The 22,971-nt window shown below is 34.9% G+C and overlaps 1 protein-coding gene across 1 annotated transcript in view; it reads right to left on the reverse strand.

The window, feature by feature from the left end:
• The window catches only part of PDCD4 (programmed cell death 4), a 34,044-nt gene that overhangs the window by 1,813 nt on the left and 9,260 nt on the right, over positions 1-22,971 (reverse strand). The window contains exons 4-11 of the mRNA XM_004611923.2: positions 18,407-18,501; positions 17,077-17,190; positions 14,486-14,707; positions 11,825-11,922; positions 10,603-10,717; positions 6,872-6,979; positions 2,445-2,555; positions 1,685-1,824 (exon numbers count right to left, since the gene is read on the reverse strand). Of these exons, the coding sequence (XP_004611980.1) occupies positions 1,685-1,824; positions 2,445-2,555; positions 6,872-6,979; positions 10,603-10,717; positions 11,825-11,922; positions 14,486-14,707; positions 17,077-17,190; positions 18,407-18,501 (1,003 nt within the window). The remainder of the gene's footprint in view (positions 1-1,684; positions 1,825-2,444; positions 2,556-6,871; positions 6,980-10,602; positions 10,718-11,824; positions 11,923-14,485; positions 14,708-17,076; positions 17,191-18,406; positions 18,502-22,971) is intronic.

Genomic DNA, 22,971 nt, shown 5'->3' on the forward strand with positions numbered 1-22,971 from the left:
GATACCAGCGCAAGACCTTTGGTTCCAGAAACTGCTTGCAGACACTCTACTAGACTATCAACTAAGCCAGAGCCCCATGCCTGCTGATGACGGGAAATAACCATCCTTTTCGGTTTTTTTCCCTTTGTCAGACAGCGTGGCGATTACTAAACAGGCGTGAACTCGGTGGCGCGGGGCAAGGGGGAAAAAGAAAAGTTATGTAACAAACAGCGGGACTTAATATCTCTATATTCTTAGCAATGGAGAACTATCAAATGCCTCCTTGGCAATAGGACTGTCTTTTTCTTTTTGGGGGGAAACCCCAGCAACGGTAGTGGGTTGTGTGTTGAAACATGGAATGTAATCGAGATAAAGCGTAAACGAAGTGAAAATTATCACTTACAAGGGTGGGGACTGGGGAGATGGGAGGGGGCGGCAGGTATACTGGGGGGGTTGGTGATGGAAGATGGGCACTGGTGAAGGGAAGGGTGTTTGAGTATTGTATAACTGACATAATCCTGAGAACTATGTAACCCTCCACATGGTGATTCAATAAAGTTTTAAAAAAAATTTTAAAAAATTTAAAAAAAATGGTTTTAGAGCCAGTACCAGGAAATTGACCCCTTTTCATACTAATTGGAAATCAGTTATATTTTCTATATGTAAAGAAAACCTTCAGACTATAAGACAGTACAAACCAACATATATAAGGTACCATCACAGAGAAATCGCCATTTCCAAACATTTTTATCACAGCCATTATAGTGTACATTCTACCATTTTCTTTTCCTTCGCATAATGGTTTCTAAACTCTAAAGCAACCACCACTTGAGATATAAATACACTGAAAGGCCACTACCCTAGAGTAAAGGGATTCTATCAGAAAGTTATTTTCCTAAAATTTAATCCTCATGATCACAAATATAACCAGCTTAGAATTTTCTTAGCTGAAAATTTTTATAATATACAGCCTATGATATTTCATTTTAAACTTTAGGAACCAAAAATTTATCAACAACCATGTAGTTAGATCCTACTAGCACAAATAAGATACTTCTAAAACTCACATACACTTTCTAGTGAGACAATTCTCTATTCAATGAAGGAGGAAAAGAAGCTACACAGAGCACAGGAAATGAATCTAGATTGTTAAAATCAGAAAAAGGTAAATTCATCTTTGGTTTCTAATATGTAAAGAACTATTAAAAAGATACATTAATCAATAATATTTAAGCTACTTAAAACAGAATCTTGGGGCTGGAGTGACAGCACAGCGGGTAGGGCGTTTGCCTTGCACGCAGCCAACCCAGGTTCGATACCCAGCATCCCATATGGTCCCCTGAGCACCACCAGGAGTAATTCCTGAGTGCAAAGCCCTGAGCATCGCCGGGTGTGACCCAAAAAGCAAAAAAAAAAAAACAAACAGAACCTAGCATACAGAACAGCTCCAGAAAATTAATTCCTGACATTAAGTTAGAATTTCATGAGTTATTCCTGAGTTATCATGAGTTATTATGCCTCCTTATATATTTATAAAGAGGCAAAATAAACTGATTAGTTTCTACATAAAATCAAAATAGATAATTTCTGCTTGAGTGACTTCTAAGAAGTCATTACTTTTCTGATAGACCGAGAATATCAGAAAATTAACAGCCTCCCAAACTCTTCAGCCAGTATTTTATGTTCAAGAGATATTTAAGAATACCTTGAAGGACAAAGATCTCTAAGTTGTTTGGAAATTATTCCAGTCTGAAAACAATCTTCTACAAATCGTTCAAGCACAGAATATGAATGTGGAACATCCAAGTTAATGTCTGGAATTTCATTGTAAATTCTTTCATATCCCTAAAACAACGAAATTATAAACATATTTGTTAGTCCATATAAAATACATAATGACATATAATCCACCATTATTATCAAGGTCAAAGATAAATGCATATAACCAAAGTCCAATATGAACCTTGAGAAGTATAGCTAATACATTTATTACAGAAAATGTCTTTTTTAGAACCAAGGTCTCAAAAATGAAATTTTCTCAATTGTTTTCCTTTACAAATTTATATTTTAAAAAGCTTAACTGACATTTAATAAAACACACAAATTTAAATAAAAAATTATTTTAAAGCATAATATTAAGCTCTAGAAAAATTGAAATACCTTAAAATTTGTGAGGAAGTACCAAATTTTTTAATCACTTAAGTGTTTTTCTAAGACATGATTCAAGAGATTCAAATATAAACATTACCATTTGGCCTGAGCAATAGAATAGCAGATAGGGCATTTGATTTGCACTTAACCCATGTGGTGTGGCTCAAAGCAAAAAAAATTTAACACTTCCATTTTTTTAAAAAAGCTATAGGCATATATTACCAAAAATACATAAACTTCAGTGAGAATTAATCCTTATTCAATAATATATATTTAAAGGTATTGCCTAAAGTGTTCAAATATAATATACTTACTCGTTTCATTTGGTCTAAAGTAATGGTAGAAGATATCCAAAGGGATTTTAATAAATCCAAAATCATCTTAAATGTACTTTCTCCAGTTGACTCTAAAACCATTATAATGGCCTAAAAATTTAATGAATTTTGGATCATTAATTCATACATGGGGAATTGTATCCCTTTTATATAAAACATAGCTATAAACCATTATAAAAATCTAGAAACAACTTTCTTCTTTCAAAATAAATCTTTAAAATAAAAAATTGTATGTTATTACTAAGAATTAAGTCACCATTACAAATCATGTACTAATTGTATTTTGCTACAAAATCAAAACAAAAGTTGTATTTAATTTCTGTAATGAAAGCAATGATCTAGAACAGAAATTTTTAAAGAATACCCCTCACAAGCAAGAGAGATAGTATAATGGGTAAGGCAGTTGTCTTGCATGTGGTAAATTTGGTTAGAACCCCAGCATTCCATATGGTCCCCCAGGTCTGCCAGGAATGATTCCTGGGTGCATAGCCAAGTATAAACCTGGAGCACCACCAGGTATGGCCCCCAAACAAACAAAAATCCCCTTTATAATTATGTCCCAAAACACCAAGTACATGAGAATCAGGAAAGGAGGTATAAAACTTATACACTGAAAACTATAAAATCACTATTAAGAGAAGAAAAAAGGAATTGGGGAAAATATTCACACTCATAGCTTCAAAGAATTAACACCATAAAAACTGTTAATCTAAAATTGTTATTCAAAGCATTATAAATATTCAGTGCAATTCCTATAAAAATTCCAAAGGCATTTTTCAAGGACCTAGAACAAATACTACTAAATTTATATGGAATAACAGAACTCATTAAGTAAAATAACTAAAAACTCAAAGAGGAAAAAAATATGGGAGGCACTGAATTCCCTGACATAGAAAACTTATTGATCAAAAGTACACACTGGCAAAGAAATGGAGACACATCCCCTGCTCATGGATTGGGAGGATTAACATTGTCATAATGGCAATACTCCCCCAACACATTACATAGAATCAATGCAATCCCTATAAAAATACCCATGGCATTTTCCAAATATACCAAACATTTCTGAAATTCATATGGAATAAACCCCACAAACAGCTAAAGCAATCCTTGGGGAAAAGAAGATGGGAGGCATCACTTTCCACAACATCAAACTGTTCAATATAGCAGTAGTAATTAAAACAGCATAGTATTGGAATAAAGACAGACACGCAAACCAATGGAATAGCGTTGAGTATCCTGGCACAGACCCTCAAATATATGATCATTTAATCTTTGTTAAAGGAGAAAGTAATACGAAATAGAGTGAGAAAATCCTCTTCAACTAAGTGGTCTTGGGAAAAACTGGGCAGCTACAAGCAAAAAATGAACTCAGACCTCTTTCTAACGCCAAGCACAAAAATCAGATCAAAATGAATTAAAAACCTCAGTATCAGACCTAAATCCATAAGGTTCATGGAGGAAAATGTCCATGACACTGAAGCGAAAGATACCTTCAAAGATGGACTACCACTGACCAAGCAAGTGGAAGTAAAGATGAACAAATGGGACTACATTAAACTAAGGAGCTTCTGTACTCCAAAAGAAATGGTGTCCCAGATAATAAGACAGCCCACTGAATTGGAAGAATTATTTACCAATATCCATCTGGTAAGGGGTCAATATCAAAGGGATATAGGTACTGGTAGAACTTTATAAGAAATAAACATTCAACCCCATAAAAAAATGGGGAGAAGAAATGAACAGAAACTTCCTCAAAGAAGAACTATAAATACCTAAAAAGCACAGGAGGGTCTGGAGCAACAGCACAGCGGGTAGGGCGTTTGCCTTGCACGCAGCCAACCCGGGTTCGATTCCCAGCATCCCATATGGTCCCCTGAGCACCACCAGGAGTAATTCCTGATTATACAGGCAGGAGTAACCCCTGTGCATTGCCGGGTGTAACCCAAAAAGCAAAAATAAATAAATAAATAAAGGCACATGGAAATATGTTCTACATCACTAATCATCGGATAAATAAAAAACAAAACAATGCAATATCATCTCACACCACAGAGACTAACACACATCAAAAAGAACACGAAAAATCAGTGCTGGTGCAAATGCAGGAAGAAGGGGACTCTTATTCATTGTTGGTGGGAATACTGACTGGTCCAGCCTTTTTGGAAAGCAATATGGGCATTTCTCAAAAAAAAAATAAAAAACTAGAAACAACTTCCATATAACTCTGCAATACCACTCCTGGGAATTTGCCCTGGAGACCCAAATACACACAGCAGAAATACCATCTGCACATCCATGTTCATTATGGGACTATTCAAGACAGCCAAAATCTGGAAACAACCCAAGTGTCTGAGAACAGACAACTGGGTAAAGAAACTATGGTACATCTACATCTACAGAATGGAATAATATGTAACCACCAGAAAAAATGAAGTCATGAAATTTTCTTATAAATGGATAGACATGAAGAGTATCATGCTGAGTGAAATGAATTAGAACAAGAGGGAAGGATACAGAATGACAGCACTCATTTGTGGGATATAAAAAAAAAAACCATAATATGAGACCATTACTCAAGGACAGTAGAATGAGGACCAGGAGAACTGGCCCACTGTTGGAAGCTTGCTACAAGTGGTGGAGAAAGGGCAGTTAGGACAGAGAAAGAACCACTATGACAATAATAATTGGAAATAATCACTCTGGACAAGAAATGCATACTGGTAGTAAGTAAAGGGATATATATGACAACCTTTCAGTACCTGTTATTGAAAACCATAATGCCCGAAATAAAGGAGAGGAAGGGGGGAGGGAGAGAGAGAGAGAGAAAGAGAAAGAGAGAGAGAGAGAGAGAGAGAGAGAGAGAGAGAGATGCCTTTGGTAGAGGCAGACAGGGGATGGGGAACTGAATGAGGGAAACTGGGGGCACAGGTGGTGGGAAATGTATACTGGTGATAGGTGCTGCAACACTGTATGACCAAAATCCAATCATAAATAACTCTGTAATCACAGTAGCTAAATTAAAAAGTGTGTACTTGAACAAAATCATACTTTCAGAAAAATGGGATAGACCTAGAAGAAAATGCTCAGATCCATGAATAGTTTACAACAAAAAGTTAACTGTAAAAACTAGAGGAAAGAAAGCCTCATCAACAAATGGTATATGGAAATGTGATAGCCACATGTTTAAAAGAAAATGAAGTCAGGCCTCAATTTCACATCATAAACAAAACGGAATAAAGACCTCAATATTAAAACTGAATTTGTAAAATATATAAAGGAAAACATAAGCAGAACTCTCCATGATCTTGACTTTAAAGGTGTCTTCAGTGATTTAGTTCTACTAACAAAGAAAACAAAAGTAAAAATAAACAAGTAGAACTAAAAAGTTTCTGCATAATGAAAAAGACCATCACTAAATTAGACATCCTATTAAATGGGAGAAAATAGTCACACACCATAAAGCACTCACAAAACTTAATACAACCCAACAAAAAATGGGGGGAGAAGCTGAACAAGGACTTCATCAAAGAAGATACATAAGTGGATAAGAAGCACACAATGAAGTGCTTATCATTAGGGAATTAGGGAAATGCAAATCAAGGGGAAATCCATTATCATCTGACACAAATAAAAATGTCCTATATCAAAAAGTTTGAAAATAGTGTCATAAAGTAAGTGTGTGTCAAAAGAATCCCTTACTCCTTTTCCACTGATGGGACTGTGTGGGTCGGACTGGTGGAACTATCACCTTATTTGGCCTCTGCAAACAGCATAGACTTCTCAAAAAACTTAAAATATAACTACTTCATGATCAACTGATTCCACTCCTTGAGATATATAACAAGAACATAAATTTGAAAAAATATGTTCAATGAAGTTATACTAATCCAAAATCTATAAGCCATACTAATGCCCAAACACAGATAAGAAAGCAAAGAAATTCAGGTATATATACCCAATGGAATACTGTTATAAGAAAATATAAAATCTTGCTCTTTGCTACAACTTGGATGGAGCCAGAAGGTGTCATTTTAAGCAAAATAATTAGGAAGAAGAATAAATGATAGATGAGTCCATTCATAAAGCAATACATAAATAAAGGAAGAGAACGGACAGAAACCAATGAAAACCAGCCCTTGAACTATGACACCAGAACTGAGGCTACCAAATAAATGTATAGGGAGGGAGGATGAGGGAGACTAGAAGTAACATAGGAATAGTTATATAGTGTAGAGGATTTTTGGCACTTTGATGAGTGAAAGTACAGTAGCCTTGTATACCAAACACATAATAATACTGTAAAACATGTTACCTCAACAATAATAAACATTTTAAATAATAGTATTTTTTGAATGTCAAAATAGGGATGAAGAGACATTTAGAATGTCAACAAGGAATCTTACTTCATATACAAGTTCATGGTGAAAATGAGGTACTTCCAGTTCCTTAAGGCAATGTTCAGCTTCAGATATGTCTCCAGAGAGTAAGTACTCTTTCAGCAGCATATCAATCTATTACATTTAAAAATTGAGATGTTATTACAAGATAAACTTTCAAATATGTAGGGATATACAGGTTTGAAACTTTGTGAATAAAAAATTCAATTTTAAATGGTTAATTAATATGAAAAATTAAACTGCTTCGGTGTGCTGTAATAATTATTCAGATCTACAGAGACTTAAGATGTGCAAGGTCTGAGCTGTGACCATGTTCAATGCTTCAATGCTTCCTATAAAACAAGGGATCTTAACTACCACTAGGGGGCAGTAACTGTAAGCCTCAAAATTTTTGACACTTATCAGAATGTGAAAGCATTTGAAACCAAAAAATGAGAGATGATAACAGAATTTTTTTACATAAGGAAAATATTTCTATAGTTTCTCAACAATTGAGGTTTTGAAATTACTATCTAAAAGGGTCATCTTCTATCTCTTACATTTTCACATAAAGTGAAGTAAAATCTTATGAACAGAATACATTGTAATGAATAATTCCTATTATACTACAATTTATTAAATACTTAGTAAATATTTACATTTAAGTTTTTTTACTTTAGAATCTGATAGTCTAGTTCTCCCTCTTGGAGAACCTGGCAAGCTACCGAGAGTTTACTGCCCACACGGGAATGCCTGGCAAGCTCCCCATGGCATATTCATATGCAAATACTGTAACAATGATAGGTCTCATTCCCCTGATGCTGAAAGATGCGGCACCATATTGGGAAGGACGAGTAAAAACAGGCTGCTAAAATCTCAGGGCTAGGATGGATGGAGACATTACTGGGCCCACATGAGCAAATCGTTGATTAATTGATCAATGGATGACAGTGACAGTGATTTTAGAATTATAAAATTAAAATTTATTAAATTATGTGACTTATTCTTAAAATATTGTTTTTAATTAAAGTACTATATAATTTAAAGTACTTAAATTTATCCCATTGGGCTCCTTGTATCTTTGAAAATGATGTTATAAAGCTTACATCTACATTTCTTAAAATTCTCTTGTGGTCAACTCATGATTCCATTATATAACATATAATCAATCTCAAACTTAGATTAGCAGCTTTACTTCAATGTGTATCTTGACCTTTTGGTTGTTGTTAAGAAATGATACATCAGTCACATCATAAAACGTTTTGAAAGTTTCTCCAATATTTTCTCCCAATTCATAAATAAGGATTATCTTTCTATTAAATTTGTCAATAATATTTTAGTTTTCAATGTACAATACTTAAAATGCCTTTTGTCAAATGTTTTCCATTCTGTCATTTATAAAATAGTTATTAAATTCAATTTAGATCATTTATTGTTACTGTATAAAATAATTTTACTTTATGTTTTATATTGACCTGAAAATATGCTGAATTCATTAATCATGACATACTATTTTATTTTGGTTTCTGTGGATGCATTCACATTTTCTGGGAAATAAATGTGATTTTACTGCTTCCTTTTCAATCCAAACATGTCTAATTTCTTCTCATTGCCTAACTGCCATTTATCTTGAATTGTTAATCCCAAAATGTTCTATAACTTTTTAATTAAAAAATACTTATGTGGGACCAAAGTGATAATAAAGTCAGTAGAACACTTGCCTTGTATGCAGCAGAACTAGGTTCAATCCCAGGCATCCCACAAGTACTGCCAGGAGTAACCCCTGAGCATTCGCCCCAAATAAACAACACCCATATGCTGCAAGCAAGAGATTACAAACACCACCTCCTTTTCCCATTTAATTTAAAGATCAAAGATATATCTATAGTTTAGGCCTTAACAGTAAGTCTAGATATATATATTATTTCTTAACTATCAAAAATAACATGAAAATTATACTAAAAAACCAAAACACGTGAATTGTAAAACTTCCAATTTGCTTAAAGATATAACAGTAAGGAGCTTATTAATTTTATGATTCTTGTTACAGAACGGAACTTTGGTATCAGAAAAATTTTAAATGTAGAGAATATAGAGGTTTTAATGCAACAAAATCAAATTTGTTTTAAGGTATACACAAAGACAATTTTTATATCATTTTAACCAAATTCCTTATAAAAATCTACCACTCTGGTCTAGTATTCATAACTTATAAGACCATCTTGTTTCCATTGCTCAGATAAATTTAAAACAGAAGTCTTAATTTTCAACATTTAAAAAATATATAAAAATCAACCACTCTCATCTACTATTCATAACTTATATTAAGGTACTCTTGTTTCAAATTGTTCATATAAAAAATATAACTACAAGTCTTTTTTCAACATTTAAAACTACCAGAAAAAAATTTCCTTCTTCTTCACTTGAACTTCCTGTAATTATTCCCGAAAGTCCTTTTAACTTAACATAGTTGTGGGAAATCCCAAAACAAAAATGTATTAACAATTATACAATTGTTAAAGAATTTTAGCAAAATAGTAAAAAGCTAATATAAAAGAATTATTCCTTTCCATTTGTAGCAATGAAGCTGAACTTGTTATCAAGTTTTGAATCCCCACCCAGGGTGGTTTCTAATTTATATTTAATTATTCAACTGAAAGACGCAGGCTATTCTGTGCAAAAAATTTATATTAATTTGTAATAATTTGGGATTAATTTACATTAATTTGTAATAATTTGTAATATGTTATCCCAAAATTAGGGATAACACTAAACTACACATTACATATCTATATGCTGTAAAATCACTCCTCTAAGGGGAAAAATAACAAACTTAAAATCCTTTTTTTAAAAATTATTTTTTTAATAAAATGTTAGGAATAATTTTTTTCTTCTATAAATACCAGTGTGGAATAGACACAGAATAGATACATTTACAGAGGTTTCAGATTAGCCATGAATGGTTAAAAAATCCTTCACTTCCCAGCTGCTGGAAAGCTCCACACAACTCTAGAGAACTAACCATTCCAGTTCCCTGCCTCAGTTACATGCAGAAATCAGGTTGACTGGAGCAGCTATCAAGACTTAGGGCCAAACTTTCATATAACTGAAAGTCTTGTTTTCAATCTCATTTCCTTGCACACAGATTTGTTCCTGCCTTAGAAACTGAGTTTAAAATACACATTTGTCAACCAAGATGTTAGGCACCCTGAAAGATAAATGCTTTATTTTAATGACTGCTTTAATATAAACTGTTTCTTTACACAGAACAGCCAGCCTATTTCAAATGAATATAAATTAGAAACCACCCTGGGTGGGGATAAGGAAGCAGCTAATAAGAACTGTTAGTTTCTTCCTCCAGATAGTCCTTAAACTATGAAAAATAAAGTTTTCTTTCTTTTCTCCATGCAGCAGTGATGTTTTGTTGATAGTCACCAATTGTCACTGTCACTGTCATCCCGTTGCTTATCGATCTACTAGAGCGGGCACCAGTAAAGTCTCCATTGTGAGACTTGTTGTTACTGTTTTTGGCATATTGAATATCCCACGGGTAGCTTGCCAGGCTTGGCCGTGGGGGCAAGATACTCTCGGTAGCTTGCCGAGCTCTCCGAGAGGGGCGGAGGAATCGAACCTGGGTTGGCCTCGTGCAAGGCAAACGCCCTACCGGCTGTGCTATTGCTCCAACCCAATTAGAGGAAACAATTTATCCCCCTAAAAGAATACAGACAAATTAAGCCAGAGATAACATTAATAGTTACCTCTTTAACAAGGTGATTAACAGACTGCTGCCCACCTCCAGAGCCCCACACACTGTCTTTGCGCTTTCCACCTTTAGTCATACTCAGGAGCACAGTCGCTTTATCCAGAGCAGCTCTATATTAAAAACAATAATTTAAAAAATAAATTATTTATGTAACACTTAAGACACATTTGAGGTGTACCAAATTAGGGATAATATTAAAATATATATTATCTGTGTAGTAAAAACACTCATCTAACATAAAAACACCATAAACTTGAAAGTGTCTTTAAGAAACTACTTTTTAAAATAAAATCTGGGAATAAAAATGTTGCTTTTCATGTTAAATTTTCTTATGCTTTATTATTTCCATTTGTTAGCCAAAAGAAATCCAGATTTAGATGTTAACTATTATGTTACACAAATAATTGACCTACACTTAAAGCACTGGGAAGGAATATTTCACACATAACTAATATTGACATGGATCCATGCTTCCTACCGGGAAGACCTTTTCACTATAAACTGAAGTAATCCTATGAAGAGTTAAAATACTACTAGGTCCAAATCAAGGTTTCTAGGGAGTCAGGAAAAATCATATACTGTTAAAGTCTAAATAGCATATTAAGCTTATACCTTAACAAAAATAAAAGTAAAAAACATGACCTAAATTTCTATAGCCGTCAAACGCAAAATAAATTATAAATTAAGCTCCTTTGTTTATACTGACAATGTATTCAAATATTAATTATAGAACTGTTAAACCTGGAGACTTTAAAGAATAATCTAAAGTTCAGTCCTTTCTTTATAAAAAGGAACAGATCCACGAGCTAAAGGCTTAGCTAAAACCCAAAATTTCTTGGGTCTTGATCAACAGTATAGCGTGTAGTATTCTAGCCTTGTGGCCAACCCCATTCAAGCATGAGTTCAATCCCTGACACCACACATATGGTCCCTGTCCCTGAGTTCCTCTAGGAATAAGCCCTAAGTACCATCGGGTATGGCCCCAAAATCAAAAGAAATAAATAAGTAAATATATTTTTAAACCCAAAAACTTCTGTAAAATACTATGTTCTTCCTTTACATCCTGCAGACAGTCTCTTGGTCCTACTGAACGGTGGAGAATACACACAAATAAACATATGTCCATAATGTCTTATTAATTCAAGTGTCATTTCATAAGAATCCTGCAGAATTTTCCCCGACTCTGGCAATCTAAATAGGAAAATTAATTTACTTACCTAGCCTGTATACAATCTACTGTTCCTTTGTAACTATCAATATAGGTATTACATAAAATTCCATCTCCAACAGCTCTCGCAATAAACTGGCCCACCAACTATAAGGAAAAAAAGCTGTATAAAAAATCTAAAATAAACTTTTATCAGACACCATTTCTAAATACATAATTGATAATGATTGAGCTGAATAGTTAATACATAAGAAATTAATAAATTTTTAAACATCTACTTAGCACTTACTACTTTTGCATAGTATATTCTCCCGTATCTTAACCTTCCAATACCAGAGTTTCAGAAAGCCCACATCCGCTTTGCTCACTACCAAGTCCCAAACATCTTGCATACTGCCTGAAATATAGCATCTAATCAAACATACTAATTCAATAAGTAACTTTCTTTAAGTAACTTTCTTTTAGAAATACCCATTCTAAAAAATTAGGGTTAAGTTTTCTAAAAAGAAAACAGCAACAACAAAAAAAACTTATTTATTTTGTGGAGAAAAGGTTACTTTTCTCATAGATAAATATGTAGAAATATTTATCTAGGAATGGAGCAATAGCATAGGGGGTAGGGCGTTTGCCTTGCATTCAACCAACCCGGGTTCAATTCCCAGCATCCCATATGGTTCCCCGAGCACCTCCAGGAGTAATTCCTGTACATGAGCCAGGAGTAACCCCTGTGTGTTGCCGGGTATGACTCAAAAACCAAAAGCAAAAAAAAAAAAAAGAAATTTATACTTCTCATAAAAATAATGAAGGTTTACTTAAATGGTATATCTCTACTATGTAGTTAATATTCAAAAATATACAAATTGTTAAAACTGGGTATTTAATTTGCTTAATACCAAAATAATCATAAATAAGACTTCCTTATTATAGATTTGTGGGGAAAATAGAATATTCATGGTTATGTTCTATTAGATCCTATCAGGATCTATTATATAGATCTAATAGGGAAATACTTACATTTTAAGGTATAAAATCAAATTTCCAAGTACACACAATATCACTTCATTTTTATTAAAACAAAAGTATAAGAATATCCTAAAACACACACCCACAAAAAGTAGAATGAAGATTAGCATTAAAATGTTAATAGTTTATTTTTGTTCACCTTTTTTAAATGTGTTAACAAAAATTCCCTAATATGAACTTGCAGTAGTCATTTTTAAAGTGTGTACTGATGTGAAAAGAAAAAAATTATAATTTCAATCACAGTTCAGTACTTTATAAGGACTATGTCATACAAAAGTACTAAAAAACTACATTTAAGAATTAAACTAACTATAATACATTCTTAATGTTTAGATGTTCCTGCCAGATGAAAAACTTTACTCAAGTAAACAGCAATAACATATTTTTCAGTTTCAGAACAGAAAATCATTTACAGTGTCAGCATGGCATTAAATCTAATCAAAATAATAAGGCTTTGAGGACAAGATCTAATAGAACATAACCATGAATATTCTATTTCCCCCACAAATATATAATAAGGAAGTCTTATTTACAATTATTTTGGCATTAAGCAAATTAAATGCCCAGTTTTAACAATTTGTGTATTTTTGTATCACTGTATCACTGTCATCCCGTTGTTCGACCATTTACTGGAGCAGGCACCAGTAACATCTCTATTACACTCAACCCTGAGATTTTAGCAACCTCAACTTACTCGTCTTCCCAACGGTGGAGGCTCTTTCAGGGTCAGGGGAATGAGACTTATCATTACTGTTTTTGACATACTGAATACTCCATGGGTAGCTTGCCAGGCTCTGCCGTGCTCTCTTTCAGGAGTTTGGTTTTATAGTCTCTGGATGTTGGCTGTTGGTGGGATTACACAGCGCTGGGGGCAGTTTCTGGATGTGACTGCCTAGCTACTGGAAAATGGGGGATCTGGATGGAAGAGGCCCAGTCCCAATTTGAGCAGCCTTGGAGATCTCGGCCCTGGGTCCCACACACCTGGGTTCCTCTGCCGGTTCCTTCATGCATGAGGCTCGTCTCTTTTTGTATTTTCAGGCTTAGTATTTTTGTATACTAGCTCATAAAAGTTTAACAATATACAAACAACAGAAAACCATGACTTGAAAATTTTATAGAGCATGAGGGCGGAGTTGGCCAACAAAATTTTAAATCATGTTTCTTAAAAAAATTAACTGCAGGGGGGCTGGAGCGATAGCACAACGGGTAGGGCGTTTGCCTTGCACGCGGCCGACCTGGGTTCGAATCCCAGCATCCCATATGGTCCCCTGAGCACCGCCAGTAGTTATTCCTGAGTGAAGGGCCAGGAGTAACCCCTGTGCATTGCCGGGTGTGACCCAAAAAGAAAAAAAAAAATTAACTGCAGGGGCTGGAGCAATAGCACAGCGGGTAGGGCATTTGTCTTGCACGCAGCCAACCCGGATTCAATTCCCAGCATACCATATGGTCCCCTGAGCATCACAGGAGTAATTCCTGAGTAGATGAGCCAGGAGTAACCCCTGTGCATCGCTGGGTGTGAACCAAAAAGCCAAAAAAAAAATTAACTGCAGAAAATATAATAAAATGATACTGGGTTTCTTTGGTAAGATAAAAGGTTCAGTTTTTCATTTACCAAAATTCCTACGAGTACATACTTTACTATGATTACTAGAACAAGGAGATTATAAATAAAGAGAACCATACAAACCTGTGGTGCTCTAGGAGTATCCAGTGCTAATTCAGGCAGCTCTTTCAGCAATTTGTCAAATGATTTTTCTACATCATTTGTGCTCATTACTGTCCCACACAGGTCGGAAAGAAGCTTAGATGTCATTTCTCTATGACTAGCCTTTCCTTCCAAAGCCAAGGACACGGCCAACACTGGTACTCCACTTTTCATTTCACCAAGGTTTAAATCTCTTAGCATTTCCTATTCAAAAAACAAGTTATGTTCACTACAATTTTATATTTGAAAAATCAAGATTTTATCCATATGCCATTATATCTCTCCCTATGAAAATAATCAGAAAAAAAGTTATTTTTATGAGACAGGATAAATACATTTTCCCTGGCATTTAGAAATTGATCAACTGTCAAGTTTCAACTGTCTAACTTACCATTAAACTCAAGAAAGTGGTTTACACTAAATGTCAGGGACAGTACCTGTTGACTTATATAATACTGTTAATTGACTTTATAATACTGTTAACTTTAGTGTCAGGAGTTAACTAATTTGACTGATAATACTTATAGAAATTCTGCTTAAGTATTTGTGGAGTTTTATTTTATGTCATAAACTATTCCTAAACCTTTTCACAAACAAAAAAAAATTTGCTTTCATATAAAAATTGTATAAGGAATTTAAATTCCACTTTTTAGCTGTTTTTCTTTTTTGGTTATATGGGTCACATATGGTGGTGGTCAGAGTGCACTCCTAGCTCTGAGCTCAGGGATCTCTCTCCTAATGGCACTTGGGTCAATGTGCAATGCCAAGGAAGAAATCCAGGTAAGTGACATGTAAGGCAAGTGCCCTACCAGCTGTATTACCCAGCCCCTTTTCAGCATTTTTATTTTCTTGAACAACATAGTTTATTAAAAGTTAATTTTATGCTTTTTCTGTACAAAGTTACTGTACCACCACCAAAATGCTAGAAACCTTGTACTCCTGTCCCTACATATCCACTCATACCACTCTTCCCTTTTTTGACTTGGCAACCTAGTTCTGTTGTCAGCATCAAGGGTTTATTTTCACTGAACATTGTCCATATCCTAGTTTTTTATGTTAAATTTTAAAATTAGATTTCAGTTCATTATTTTTAAGTAGGTTAAACAGCATTATGGTTGCTAAAATTTTGATTTCCTATTGAAAATACAATGTCAGTAAATATTTTGACCACTCACAATGCATTGGATGTTATCGGATTACCTACTTCTATGATTTTAATACTCATACCAAAACCTGTGAACAAAATAGCAGTATCATATTCATCATATCCAAAATGAAAAAAAAAAAAGTCTTTTGTTGAGGAGATATATCTAGAGTATCCAAACTGGAAGTGGAATATTGGAAGTGGTATAACTCTAGAGACTAAATTTTAACTCAGAGTACTTTCCCCTTTATTTTGCTTGGTGTGTGTGTGGGGGGGAGGTTGCACACCCAGTGTTGCTCTGTTTGGAGGACTGGATGCAGTGCCAGAATTCATATCAAAATTGCAGTCAGAGCCACATGCTTAAAAAGTGCCTTAACCTTCACACTCTCTCCAGCCCTCATATTTTCCTTTCAATTGCAAGTTTTCTCAAAAAAGTAAACAATATACAATAAGAAGGTGTAGAACTACTTTCAGACTTCTCTTTCCACTCCATTTATGATCATGAAATATGCTTGAACTCATTTCCTTTTAACAGGATAATCTAAAATACACTTCAGTCATCTTACCCTGGCAAACTCCCAACCATCCTTAGATGGTTCAGAAATCATCTCCATTTAATGCTTCCAAAACATTCTTTTTTTTTTTTGCTTCCATAACATTCTGCTCATAGTAGTACTTAACCATTTATTCTGTGCTGTATTTCCAACGTAAGAGGTTTCCAACAGTCCTTGCCAATACAGAACTTAAACTATTCCTACATAATAGAATGGTTCATATTATAAGTTCAATAATTCATCAACTTATTTCCCTCACTTAAGGGAGCTCAACACAGGAATAACCTATTATAAATTACTCCAAAATGCATGCCCTGAATGGATATTCAAATATTACAAATTTGAAGGTACCAATCACATCGCACCATTTTCATTCATTTTTTAACTAAAATTCCTTTATTCAAAAGAAAATACTTAGGGGCTGGAGTGAGAGAAAAGAGTAAGGCATTTGTCTTGTACATAACCAACTGGGTTTGATCCCCATCACCCCATATATCCCCTAAGCACCTCCAAGAGTAATTTCTGAGTACAGAGCCAGGAGTAACTCCTGAGCACCACCAGGTGGGGCCCAAAAACAAAACAAAAAAAGAACAGAAAAAAGAAAATACTTAATCTTATCCAAGACCCTTCTATGTTTGCTTTTAATATCACTTATCACTTGTCATCCCATTAATCTTTGATTTGCTTGAGCGGGTGTCAGTAACACCTCCATTTGTCCCTGTCGTGTGCTAGTGTAGCCCAATGATATCTGCTTGTTCCAGGAACAGGAAGAGCCTCAAATCGTTCATTCAGAGTTTGGATAAAGAAATTTGCTTTTAATAGCATTTTGAATTTTCTCTTCTACATGAAATAAATACTAGCAACTTTAAACTTACTGCAACTTCATTAGTGTCTCCATGCTCAAAATATTCCTGTATGATTGGTGTTAACGTCTTCTCAAACGCTCTCTCATCCAAAGGCAAAACTACAGTTTCATAAACACAGTTCTCCTAGGAAGGTAAGGTAAAATTATACATTTAATGAACAAATAATATAAACTGAAGCTGTTCCATAATTTTATTTTACAAATCGTTAGTAATCTCTATCTTGGCAAGACAAAGACATGCCACAGATTGTGATCACATATAAAAACAGAATCTATATCACTGATCTTTTATACAATCTAAATAAACCAACATATAAATTAGAACTATTAACCACATTGAGAGTATTGAGAGTATTGAGAGTATTAACTTACTCCCAATATCCCTGTATCTTATGTTCTTTTTTATCTCACTCACAAAACCAATCTTTCAGTGACTGGAAAGGATTCACATGGTTTTCCACCATACTTAGCATTTTCTGTAAAACTTCACTTTTTTAAAAAAAATGAAGCATGCATGAAAGCTGTCACTATTATTACAATAAAAATTTTGTACAACAAAAACAAAAAGTCAATGTTGTAATATCTAATACTGAAAAAATATCTAATAAAGGATTATTCAACTGAAATTTCAGGAGATCCACGTCCATTAATAATACATCCCCTTCTTTGCAAAAATGCCCCTAAATGTTAATATACAATTTGCCTACAGTCTAACATAGTCTAACACTATCAATTAAAATTAGAATTAAAATTAGAATATTTAATGATATTCTATAGTACTATAATCTGACTGGTTTTAAATTTTTTTATGTTCTCTTAGAAGTATACCCATATCCATTAAAGTTGATAAGGACATATATTAAAATATATAATAAGAAAGAATATAAGAGTCAGAAAGATAGTTCAAAAGAATGGATATTATTTTTCATGCTTAACGGCCCTAAATTCAATCCCTGGCTCTGAATGCGCCCCCCCCCAACCAACATCACAATATCATGAGATAATGACCCTGATGGCATCCAGCACTACCACCCTAACTGCCAAGAGTAGCTCCAGGCGCCAAAATAGTGCAGAGGGGCATGCGATGCCAGAGATCAAACTCAGCTCCCAACACATGCAAGGATGTCTCACTGTATTTTTTAAAAAGTGAAATACTAGAGCCAGAGAGAGAGTACAGCAGGTAAGATGCTTGCTTGCATGCACCCAACCCAGGTTCAATCCCCAGCACCACTTAAGGTTCTGCCAAGATCGACCAGAGTGCAGAGCCAGTTATAAGATCAGAGCATTGTGTAGTGTGGCCCAAAAAACCAAAATGAAACAAAACAGTGAAACACTGATACCTGGTCATCGTCATAATTAGGATCTTTCACATCCACTTCCTCCACATCATATACCTGTCCAGGTGTTCCCCAAACACCTTTGCCACCTGCACCACCTGAAATGTTTAAAAATGAAATACAGTAAATTCACAGGGCATTACTTCAGTTAAAATCTGAAATAATTCTACATGTACAAATGGTAAATGGTAAAAACTGCAAACTGTAATTTCTATAGTTAATTTTTTTTCCAGGTTAAGTTACACTTTTACTGGAACTAATCCTACTCAAGAATATTAGAAGTATACAGGACATTGTTCCCTGGGATGGAGTAATAGTGCAGAGGGTAGGGCCCCTGCCTTGAATATGGCCAGCCTGGGTTTGATCCTTGGCACCACCTATGATCCCCCAAGTTCCACCAGGAGTGATCCCTGAACAAAGAACTAGGAGAAAGACCTGAGCGGCACCACTAGTTTGGCAAAAAAAAAAAAAAAAATGAAAGCAAAAAAGGTATACAGGGGGTTGGAGTGATAGCACAGTGGGTAGGGAATTTGCCTTGCACATGGTCAACCACGCTTCAATTCCCAGCATCCCATGTGGTCCCCTGAGCACTGCCAGGAGTAATTCCTGAGTGCATGAGCCAGGAATAACAACCCCTGTACATCGCCGGGTGTGACCAAAAAAAGCAAAAAAAAAAAGGGGGGGTGGTATACATATTGGTAAAGGAAGCTAATTATATTTTATAAGCTATCAACTTTTAAATCATCACTATATGTGGACAGCATTATAATATACAGAGAAAACCTCAAAGACTCCAGTAAAAAGCTTTTAGAATAAGTGGCAGACTATAAAATTTATACAAAAGAAATCCTTTTCTTTATATATGCAAATTAAAAAGCAGAAAGAACAACCAAGAAAACAATTCCATTTACAATTTCATAAAAAATAAATACTTTCAAACTTTAACCAGAGATGAGAAGACCAGTATGCTAAATACTATAAGACACTGTTGAAAGAAACAGAAGACACAAAGAGGTGAAAGTTATTCCATGCTCATAGGTTAGAAAAAAATAACATCTTTAAAATGGTTATATTATCTAAAGTAATGTACAGTCAAAATGTAATCCCCATCTGGGGCTGGAGAGATAGCACAGCAGGTAAGGTGTTTGCTCTGCATGCAGCTGACCTGGGTTTGATACCCCACATCCCATATAGTTCCCTGAGCACTGCAGGATTGAGTCCTGAGTGCAGAGCCAAGAGTAACTACTGAGAATTGCCACGTGTGGCTCCAAAACTGAAACAAATGTAATTGCTCCAAAAATCTCAACAAAAATAAACCTGTACAAAATAAAACTATACAAAATAAAACCTATACAGTCACAGGCAAAATGATAAAATTATACCACAGACATCACATAGAAAAATTCTAAATGAATCTAAACAGACATTTCTCCAAAGAAGAAAGTCAGGTGACAAATGTACACAAGAAAATATGGTTATCTCTTCTTAGGGAAAGGCAAATCAAAACTATGAGCTACTACCTGACACCTATTAACTATTAACAAAATAACAAGTACTGGAGAGGATGAAGAGAGATGTGAACCTTTATACACTGTTGGTGGAAATGTAAATCAGTGCAGTTATTAGAAAGCAATCTGGAGAGTTCTCCAATAAACAGAAGAAATTCTATATGATCTAATTGTCCTTCTGGATATTTACCAAAAAATTATAAATACGTCAACTCAAAGAAATGCAGAGACTCCCATATTTAATGCAGCATTACCAATAATACCCAAGAACTGAGACAAAAATACATACTGACTACTGGATAAAAATATAGTATAAATATATAATGAAATGCTATATTCAACTACAAAAAGAGAGATAAAATTCTGCCTTTTGCAACATAAAGTCTGAAGGAAAAAGTACAAACACCATGATTTCGTTTGTCATAAAATACACAGAAAATATATATAGAAAATAAACAAAGATAACTAATGAATTTTTAAACTCTAAAACTAGTTACTGGTTACAAAAGAGGAGGGTGGCACTCAAAACATAGGGGAGAGACATATTTTCAATGTAGCACATGTGAAATTTCATAATGGTGTAATACAATTAATAAACATAAAGAAATGCATTTTAAGAGTACATCTAACTAAGAAGTATTTCAAAGTAGGCAATCTAGTGATGCAGATGGCTTTGCAGGTTAACAACAACATAAAAGGATTAAAGAAAGCACATAGGACCTGAAACCATAAAACACACAGAAGAAAATATAGGTAATACAATCCTGAACACTGGCTGTTAGTTGGGGGTTTGATTCCAAGAGTACTTTAAACCACTTTTTAATTCAGATCCACTACTTTTTCAGCAGAGATTGTATTATATGCTTTACAATAAGGTTCCAAAACATCAAGTTAAAATACTTCTATGAGGGGCTGGAGCAATAGCACAGCGGGTAGGGCGTTTGCCTTGCAAGTGGCCAACCCGGGTTCAATTCCCAGCATCCATATGGTCTCCCCAGCACCGCCAGGAGTAATTTCTGAATGCATGAGCCAAAAGTGACCCCTGTGCATCAATGGGTGTGACCAAAAAGCAAAACAAAAAAAAAAAACAAAAAACTTCTATGAAGTCAATATATAAAAGGCAGATGGCTTACGCCTGATGATGCAATTTAGTGGTAAAGTACATGTGTGAGGCCCTAGATTCAATCAGCACCATGGCAAAAAACACATAAATGAAAAATATTATGCTCTTTATTGAAGCAGAAATAAAAGGCAGATGCTTAAAATTTAAAAGAAAAGAAAAACAGTCAGAGATGTGGTTCAAATAACAGAGCACAGATCCTGCATGTGCAAGGACTTGGGTTCTATCTCTAGCACACACTTCTACCAGCTGTGGACTAGGTATCCACAGAACTCCCCAGAACTTCCAGATGTACTCTCACAATTAAAAAGTAATCAGAGCCATGGTGATAGTTCAAAAGACTAGAGCACATGCTTTGCATTTAAGAGCCCCAGTTTTGAATTTCCGGTACCGCAAGAATCCTTGAGAAAAAAAAAAAAAAGGAATCCCTGAGCACTACCAGGAGTGATCTGTAGGCCAGGAGTAGCCCAAGTACAGCCAGGTATAGCCCAAAATTTTATTTTTTAATTTTAAAAAAGTAAAACTATTGCTCTATCAGTGACCTACCTTTGAAAGAACACAGGAACATTTTTTAAAAAACAAATCTAGGCTATAACCTGAAGCTCTCAGCATTTAGAAATGAGTGCAATCTCCAAGTTCTATCAAAATCCTGTAGGCAGAAAACTAAGACACACCTCATCCAACAAACATCTAAGCACCTACTTGGCTTGTCACTTGGTGAAGCAAGGAAGATTCAGGAGTAAAACAGAACCATCCATTCCAGCAAACAAAAAGATCTAAACCAGAACCAGAACCAGATCTATGGAATAATTGAAACTCTAATCCAGGTAATATCAATCAAATATATATTTATCATGGAGTTTTAACAATTGGCATATTTAGATTAGGTAAAATGTTATAATGGATTTCTATTTTTTTAAAAATCTTTTAATGTTCCTGTGTTCTTTCAAAGGTAGGTCACTGATAGAGCAATTTATAGAAATTTTACAATTTCTATTTCAAGTACAGTTAAAGGAGTACATGCACAAATCGTAACTTTAAAAAATGCTAGTGTGGGGGCTGGAGAGAGAGCACAGCGGGTAGGGCGTTTGCCTTGCACGCGGCCGACCCGGGTTCAAATCCCAGCATCCCATATGGTCCCCTGAGCACGGCCAGGGGTAATTCCTGAGTGCAGAGCCAGGAGTAACCCCTGTGCATCGCCAGGTGTGACCCAAAAAGCAAAAAAAAATAAAAATAAAAAAATAAAAATAAAAAATGCTAGTGTGTACTTCCACTAGAAATAAAAAATAAAGTTCTACTCAAAAAACTGAATTACTCAAGAAAAAAGGCTCAACTTAAAAAGGGGATGGTTTACAAATATACATTACATAATAATATATACAAACCATAAAACCATATGTTATTACTGTTTCACTTTCTTTTGTTCCTAAGGCAACAAAACTATAGTATACAAGTGTAGGGTAACATAGCCTCAGGTAGTTTAGGTTTACTGGGTTACTCCCATCACAGTGCTCCCATTCCTCTGTGTTTATTTGTAGCTTCTTTTAGTGTTCTGTTGACTTGTAAATACTGTTTTTCTCTTCTCCTTGAGTCCTTTGCATAGTTTATTCAGAGTAATGTCCTTTTTGTATGGACACAGGAAGACTTAACAAATGCTATGCTTTTGTAACCTGGGAGTCATTAGACTCTACATGATATTTTCCTCCTGGGCATCTGTTCTCTCTACCTAAGTCTCAGCTGCCCTTACTTCCTAGCACCCCCAAAAGCAGGGTCCCGACGAGGGACGAGACGGACCCAGGGCAAGCGGTGAGTTGTGTGCTACCCTGGCATCGAGATGGGCCTGGCCAAAGTGCCTAATGCTTAACGATAAGAGATTGGTCATGGACAAATGCTGTCATGACCCAAATAGTGATAACTAGATTCGGACCCTGCTAGAGTTA

The sequence above is a fragment of the Sorex araneus genome, chromosome 11 (genome assembly GCF_027595985.1).
Source record: "Sorex araneus isolate mSorAra2 chromosome 11, mSorAra2.pri, whole genome shotgun sequence".
Classification (NCBI taxonomy): Eukaryota; Metazoa; Chordata; class Mammalia; order Eulipotyphla; family Soricidae; genus Sorex; species Sorex araneus.